The sequence below is a fragment of the Punctularia strigosozonata genome, assembly GCF_000264995.1.
Source record: "Punctularia strigosozonata HHB-11173 SS5 unplaced genomic scaffold PUNSTscaffold_15, whole genome shotgun sequence".
Taxonomy (NCBI): Eukaryota; Fungi; Basidiomycota; class Agaricomycetes; order Corticiales; family Punctulariaceae; genus Punctularia; species Punctularia strigosozonata.
Window position 1 is genome coordinate 653,186 of NW_006767447.1, and position 8,108 is coordinate 661,293.

At 51.3% G+C, this 8,108-nt stretch overlaps 2 protein-coding genes across 2 annotated transcripts in view; one reads left to right on the forward strand and one right to left on the reverse strand.

The window, feature by feature from the left end:
• The window catches only part of PUNSTDRAFT_75400 (uncharacterized protein), a gene marked incomplete at both ends in the record, with an annotated part of 4,603 nt that extends 1,743 nt beyond the window's left edge, over positions 1-2,860 (reverse strand). The window contains 8 exons of the mRNA XM_007387868.1: positions 719-851; positions 913-1,089; positions 1,142-1,536; positions 1,592-1,745; positions 1,800-1,960; positions 2,010-2,203; positions 2,257-2,622; positions 2,669-2,860. Of these exons, the coding sequence (XP_007387930.1) occupies positions 719-851; positions 913-1,089; positions 1,142-1,536; positions 1,592-1,745; positions 1,800-1,960; positions 2,010-2,203; positions 2,257-2,622; positions 2,669-2,860 (1,772 nt within the window). The remainder of the gene's footprint in view (positions 1-718; positions 852-912; positions 1,090-1,141; positions 1,537-1,591; positions 1,746-1,799; positions 1,961-2,009; positions 2,204-2,256; positions 2,623-2,668) is intronic.
• Positions 2,861-5,158: 2,298 nt separating this feature from the next.
• PUNSTDRAFT_47238 (uncharacterized protein) lies at positions 5,159-6,102 on the forward strand (the record flags this gene model as incomplete). The annotated part of the gene is made up of 6 exons (XM_007387869.1): positions 5,159-5,201; positions 5,224-5,566; positions 5,595-5,709; positions 5,768-5,818; positions 5,852-5,913; positions 6,033-6,102. The coding sequence occupies 6 exons, from the start codon at positions 5,159-5,161 to the stop codon at positions 6,100-6,102; spliced, it is 684 nt and encodes a 227-aa protein (XP_007387931.1).
• Between the last annotated feature and the right edge of the window lie 2,006 nt (positions 6,103-8,108).

Here is an 8,108-nt window from a genome sequence, read left to right on the forward strand (position 1 = left end):
CAGTCCATATCACGAAGGTGTCCTTCTCCGTTCTGATTCGTCAGCACGTCATCACGGTAAGGACCGCGGATATCGTCATCGGATAGACGGCGATAGAACATCGACCAGTCGCCGGATGGATCCAAGATCTTGACGGCCGCATATGCGGAGCGGTACGTATTGACGGATTGTTGCAGCTTCTTCGATATACCATCCCAGAGTGTTTTGGATCGAGTGCCTTCTTTCTGGCCTGAACATGTGTCAGTATGTATCTGAATACGAACGTCGAGCGCCCGTACCCCCCACAGAATGTTTGATCTTTTGGCGCACAGAAGATCTGACACATAGAAAGCGCCGGATGTTGATGAGTCCGTCCTTCATCCTGGCGGTGGCGTAATGCTTCTCCATGTCAATGACGCCTCCGATACAGCCGGCAATGCGCAGAGGAGCGGGAATGTCGGATGGCATCATAATCGGAAGATTTTCGGCTTTTATGCTAGATGCCTCGTCATCACCTGCAGGATGGGAAGAGCGACGTGTAATAGCTGCTGGCATGTAAGAGTTCTGTATGTTGTACCATTCCTGGATGCTCCGATGAAGCGCCGTGCGCCGCTCCTGCAATGACGACGTCGCAGTGTCTGTTGCATTCGACTTGAGCTGCTGGGCCTGATAGTCGACGGACCATCTGATACAATCGTTGTGATTAGCCTAGGTTATCCATGCTTCGCTTTGGACTCACTGCTGATCTCGTAGAGCAAATCCTTGTCGAATGAATATGTTGGCAGTTGTAGGATGCAGCGTAGCCGTGTTCATAATGGCGTCTTGGGTGTCCTGGTCAGCAAGCTCCTTCCTCAATTGAGTTACATTAACGGCTACGTTGCGTGTCGTATCAACATATGCAGCGAGCAATACAGGAGAGACGACGGAACTCACCTTGCTCGGGTTCATTGTAGGGATTTGGTTTCTTCGTGTCGAGCTCCCATTCATGGATCATGTCCTCCCACTTCTTAATGAGTTCTGGACGGAATCGTAACGTATGCTCTTCATAAACTCTTTGGTGACGGGCGCGTTCTTGAAGAGTGTTGATCAACGACTTGAAGAAGAAATCACCTATCGATTGTGCGTATCAGCGGTAGAAACGATACCCAATCAGTCTACTCACCCATCTTGACGACCTTCCGGAAATTCCAATGTCCCCAGTGATCGTTGAGGGTATGGCGACGTGCACCCGGGCCCATGTCCCGTGTCATCGTGGAAACACCTCCGATATGGGCCCACTCTTGCTCTATGGTCTCGGCGTGCGTGAGGCCGACGAATTCGTGAAGGAGAAAGTACATCACAGTTTGACATAGCAGCATATGCCCTTGGACGTGCATGTTAGGAATGAAAAATCGCATAGTAATCGCGGAGAGTGCCGCAAAAGATGCCGGGAAGGCGGCGTGGCATTTCTTCAGGTTTTTTTTCCATTGGCACGCGATGTCGTAACTGACAACGACGGGGAGTGTGCATCCAAGGAGAAGGAGGGTGGACCAGAATATGTAGTCCATTGTCGCGTACCTGGCGCGAATGAGTGCACAGAATCGAACACTGAAGGGAAGCGGATATATCATACTTTTCGCCTTTCTGCAGATCGGCGACTCCGTTCGGTCTGACAAGTGCATGCCTTGCGCACTTGACGGCCCCGACACCGCTTGTTGACATGACGCCAGGCTTCGACTTGTTGGTGCTCATATGCTTTATTGCGTTGAACGCAGAATCGCAGGGGTCTGCCGTCTTTGAAGAATGATAGGTCCATCTTTCCGTCACCAACGAGCACGTACTCACCTCCTCTTCCCCCACATACGACTCAATGTGTTGCTTGTACGGCTGCTCAGCTACGTAATATGCCCAACCACTTCCGAGTTCCGGGTCGTTGATCTTCCTGTCCTTGTTTTTCAGACGAAAACAGGCATCAATGGCAAGGAATAACGCGTAGATCCATCTACACAGACGTCAGTCCATAGAATTAATATGAAGAATATCGAAAGTACCTTTGCTCTGGAGGACTCTTATCCCAGTCATCCGGAATGTTCCAGCCCGGTTGAGGACACGCTGGGCAAACGACCACCAGGGCGCCATTAGGCGTTGCTTCAATTCCCAACGGATCGTGTCCACGAGCTGCCCGCTTGAGGGCCATGAGATGCGCCCATTGCCTCGTCACTAGGGTTGCTTCGTGGTATCTTGACTATCAACCGGCGCTGCTTAAGCCATCGCTCGCATCCACAAGATATCACTCACCGTGGTATCATGTAGACCAGCATTATCTGTCTTGTGGATGACAGATAAATAGTAGTCATGAAGCGAGACTTTACCCTGAAGCGTAAGGCGATGGAATGTGTCGAGGAAGGAAAATGTGAACACGGTACGGGGCTGTTGAGTGGAGGCTGGATACCATCCGACATCCAGAAGCTGCTCAAACGGGAGAGTAGTCGAGCATGCACAGTATTTAACGTTGACGGAGTGGTAGCCGTTTGCGTCGAAGACGATGAATGACTGATGCGCCGAATGTGGATTACCGCAGGTCTCGCTGTGACGATGGCCAAGTTGAACTTCCAGCCCTAGATCGCGTAGCGACACCGGCCAGAAGCAGTCGTCATCCCAACACTGTGCATTGCGTCAGATGGCACAATACGTATAGTCGCTCACTCACTTGGACGTGATGCAGCGGGAGCTTGCGGTGAGCCTCTACTATGCAATCCTTGCACATCAAACACTCTCCAAAGCAGTCCTCACAGCGATAACTCCCCATCTGCGTTGTTGACAGGCAGATCTCGCACGGAGCTGGTGTTTCGGTTGGCAAAGCCTCCTGAGCGAGTAGGATGTCGAGGAATCTGCGCCGCATCTCGGGTAGCCACTGCTCCATACGATACTACGAGAAGGTTCGGTCAAACTCCTTAGAAGCAAAGGATGCTACTCACTGAGATGGTCTTTGTAGGCGTTTTCTTCTGCGTTCGGCGTTTCTTGTTTGCCCCGGGGCCCTTGGAGCCTTCTACAATAATAGGATCACCACATGATGGGTCTGATGAGTTTCCATCTAGGGAGATATGTTCATCCTGAGCGGGAGAGGATGTCTGATGGACCCGCTTTGCAGATGTGACAATGGAGCTTAGCCGCCCCGTTCTCTCCGATATCTTCAGTTTCACGTCTTCGGCCACCACATTTGGGGGCTTAGGGGGTGCTTTGCCGCAGAATTTTGGTAGTTTACGGGGTCGTGGCATCGATGGTATGTCGTGTACAGTGCTGAGAGACTAACAGCGAGCAACACATACACGACGTGCAAGCAGCCACGTGTCTGCCCGAGGAATCCGGAGATGAGAACAATTGTATAATATTTTTTAACGGCGGCGGACGGGATAGAAGACACATAGAATTGAAATGCTGCACGTCGGATCCGGACTGAGCGACTTAGACAGCTTGGAGAGGCATCGGCGAAGCTGAAATAGCACCGCCACGGCCGCAAGACCAATCATATCTCCTCAAATCTTATCATAACTTTAACTTGACGCTGACAGTCGATCTATTATACTCCGGACATATGGAGACGCTCCTGAGTATGCTCACATATGTGTATGGATGTCGACAATTGCAATAAGGTCAATGAACACGGTCCGTCGCAAGTGATTCCTTCAGGTAATGTTGAGTTACGTGAACAGGCAAAACTGTGTTCTGCACAGGTATCAGATGAACTCACAGAAATCCGCGACAGCGCGAGCAATTTGGTTCGAGATGGAAGCGGAATCTTAAGCGCCCACGCTGACCGAGAGCGAAGTGGCTGCGAGAGATTACGATAGGCCCATCGCGTATGGAATCGCTGGAAGGTCCAAGCCACGCTTTTGATACACGGATCGTGCTGATAGGTTTGCTAGATTTTTACTCTGTGAGTATGGTTTCGATAATCTCCTGCCGTTTGCGTTTTTTGCACGCTTTCACATTGTGATATTCGCAATGCATGTGTAGATCAGGTCATAATCCTCACAGGTTGTCATTCCAGGTTTCTGTGCATGTTCATGGAAGCTGTTGCGAGTTTGTCTACTGCTCTAAGGTTAATGCGGTGTTAGATGTGAACGTACAATGCCATGTTTCTGCTGCATGGATAGATGAAAGGCTTGCTGTGAGCGATTTGATTCACGGCTAGAAGTGATCCATATTTGGCTACACTACGCATGGGCAAATGAACAAGAAACAGAGAAACGGGCATAGACACGAGAGAGGGCAGTCAGGTGCGTCAACTGGCAAGCGATTCTTGAAGGCAACAATGTGTTAAGCACGTTCAGCGTGCAACAATGTGCATGTACTGCACAGATCTGTCGGACGAACCGATAGACAATCCGCGGCGGTGTGAGCAATCAGGCCCGAAGATGGAAACGAAATCTTCTGCATCGACACTGCCCGAAACCGATGTAGCTACGAGATATCATGATTGGTCCATTGCGTACGCAATCGCCGGGAGGGCCGAGACATGCTTTTGATACATGGATAGCGCTGATAGTAGTCGTGCTTTTTGCGTAGGGTGCCAAGAATCTCCTGCCGTTTGCATCTTGTGTAGTCCTTGATGCCATGATCTTTGCGCAGCATGTGCAGAGGAGGCCGTATCCTTACAGGACGAATTCTGGGTTTCTTTGTGTGCTCACGGATATCTGTTTCGAGTTCATCGACTGACTGGAGGCCAACGCTATGTCGAATGGTATCATACAAAATCATATTACTACTTCGTGGGCGAAGGGACATTGCTGAAACGGCGAGAGATGTGTTGGAGATGTGGAAAAGCGGGCTGGATTCTGTGATTTCGGCGGTGGCCGTGGACTATGAAACTTGGCACATGATAGAATGTGTCCAGGAAATTGGCCAAATCGCATTGCATACGCATATTTTTAGTGTATCATACATGAACCCGGGCTTCGTGATGTAGTGCGGAGTTTTGGGAGGTGTGGGATGCCTACTGAATGTACGTGATACAACCTCGTATTCTATCAGAACAATAAATAGTGTTCACTGTGCGGTCTCAATGTTGGGATGATGAGCGCGATGCATCGAGATGGACACCCCATATGTCAAGAGCAAGAAATGCGCAAGAAGCGGTAACAGGCGGTCGTCGACGATCGTGACTGAAAGTTATTACTGTTAAGCTAAGTTAGCCAAAATGGGTGAGGTGACTCACCGAGGGACGCTTGGCAGCACAGAAAGTATGCGAAGAACTCTACGTAGATGAAGGAGACTCTGGCGGTCCAGAACCCTCACGCGTGCGAGGGACGTTAGGACGGGGCCCATTAGGGCGGTTTAAGCTAAAGTTTGGGGGAACAACACGAGAGATTGGCAACGGCGAACGGAGAGGCGGCGGCGTTGCGGCCCTGCGCGGCTGCCGGTCCGATGAAGAATTTGCGAAGAATCGCGAAAGTTCCGGCGGCGGTGTACGGTCGCCAACCGGATATGCCTCATCCAGCCTTTCACATTCTCGGGAGGGCGACGGAGGAGGAGCGGGAGGTAATCCGCTAGGCCATGAAATCGTCGCAAATGCATCATGTCGACGGATGGGTGTTGCTGTAATTATGTGAGCGGATATCTGAGAAAAATCGCAGACACATACGAAGCCAAAAATTGCAGAGCGCTGACAATGTGAGGAACGCGGCCCGAGAGTCAGTGAGAGATTTGATAGGCGCTGGTCTCGCAGCTCCGGACGGAGCCCCTGGCGGCGTACGAAGCTGATCGGCCGCCTTCAAAAGCGATTCATAACCTCCTTCCTCCATGACAGATGTCGACCTGTGATACAGGCCATGAGTACGACGATGCGACGCGGAAGATAGTGAGTACTGACACTGAGATTGGACGCTGGTAGTTGGGGGGGAAAAGCGAACGGGGAGCAATGTGGACGGCACATGCCAGTTTTTATCCTCAAAGGTATGCGGCGGACAGGTGCTGACGGCATGGCTCGCGAATGATCGGGTTCTGCGAATCAGAATGTAGCGCGCAGTATGAGTGCTCACTTGAAATGGACGTGGTCTTATCTATTGCGATAGACATGCTCCCGTAAACGCACGAGGAGAGCTGCAAGTGGCAAGTCGTAATCCAGTTGGAGGGCGCATGTGAAGACAATCCTTGAATGTCACTGCACGCGGCGGAAAGAAGCAGGCGGCGAGCCGCGTGTTCCATGATACCACACGATGTGATGCAAATTTGCGATGAAAATGGCAACTTGTATGCCATACTTTACCATTGGCAATGCCAGCGTTCATCCAGCCGAAATGCGACAGCGGGTATTCGACCGTTGTATTCATTTATGCTCCAGCCTTGTGCCGTCTGTCCTTGTGACATGTAGATAGCGCCCAATCTGTGCCACAGCAAACAGTGAGATCAAAAAAGTAGCTGTTATACTGCATGTACCTGGCTTAACGCCTGCGTCGGAGCGGTGCGTCGGTCGACGGAGCGGTGCGTCGGCTTCGGCTCATTGGAACCGCCGAGATTGCAGGCGTGCCACCCTCGCAAATCCGCACGGCACGGCGACCAGTGTTCCGCTTTTGGGACTGTGCCGGGGAATACCATACCGAGAGATCCACGACAACGGTGGATTCAACGGCCGTCGGTGTTAGAATTGCGAGAAGCTGAGCACATATAGATAATTCGAGGATGCCTTGGTGGATAGGTGGGTAGATCACCGACCGAGTACTGTGCATAAAATACAAGAAATTGATCAGCTCGTGTGCAAGCCGCCAGTACTGAAAGCACAGTCATGAACTTTGATTTCTCTCGACTTTGAAATGCCAACATCAGATCTGCGGTGGGCGTAGAATGTCACGACATACAGGGTCATCGACCTCCTGCACGAAATGCCAATAACGGCAGACGTCGCAAATCCTTGAGGCCATCGTTTCCCAAATCGATAGTGCGACGTTCGCGGCAGCAGCAGCCAATAGTTCACGAAACGTCGCACAGATCCCGGGAAAGCTGCTCGTCGGAGTCTTTTTTGCTTGTTGAAACAATAGCATGGCACGATGCGCCCCCAAGTTTGTAATGCGGATATTGAGTCTTTGTTGAACGGCAAACGCCGCAGCGCACGGACTGTCGATCCCCTTCATGAGATGCCGATGACAGGAGACGTTGTTGTCCCTCGGAGTCGGCATCTCCCGAGTCTCTACCGAGCTCGCCGTGTTGGTATGATATTTGCAGTAAATACTGAACGAGATGTCGCACCGGATCGAGCAGCTCCTGGTCCTCGATGGAAGATAGTGTTTCTTTCTCCCGATGTCAACAACAGCGTAGCACGAAGCGTTCCAAGATTTGCAACGTCGACGTCGAGTTTTCAGCAAATGGGGAGCGCCGTAGCGCAGGAGGTGTCAATCCCCTGCGCGAAATGCCGATGACGGGAGACGTTGTTGTCCCTCGGAGTCGGCGTTTCCCGAGTCTCTACCGAGCTCGCCGTGTCAGTGTGTGTTTGCAGTAGATAGTGAATGAGATGTCGCACCGGATCGACCAGCTCCTGGGCAAGGTGTCCAGATCCTCGACGGAATTTGCGATGACAGCGCGAAGTCCACGGGAAAATGCGAGCGCGAAGATGTACTGATTCGTCAAGCTGATTCGTCAAGCTGAGCAAAAGACCGATAAAGGAAGAGAAAATCAGCAAAGGCAAAAAAAAATTGATGCCGTAGAACTTAACATTGCATCCTAGCTGTGTCACGGTCAATTTTTGAAATGTACGATCTGCATGCGGTTGAACAGCGTGATTTATTTCGACGGAATGAAGCGCACCGTGCTCTTCCTAGGAAGCTACCCTCAAAGTTTTTTGAGATTTCAGACGAACGGCGCGGATGAACGGTGATGAGACGTGCATCAGAAGAATGAGACAGAAGCAGCGGTTCATCGGTGGCGTCGTCATGGACTTACTGAACTGAAAATTGAGCAAGGAGACGGATTAAGACATAAGTGCAGTTAACAAACCGCGGCAACCCCCCCCCTGCTTCACCCTCGTATCATCCTGCTATGTCGAATCCCCCCGTTTGGAACGACGACGAGCGAGCGCTGTTAGGTGATCACTGTCCTGAATATGTGGCCTCTGGAAGCGACAAGCAAGGGTTCTACACTCGCGTTTGGGCCATATA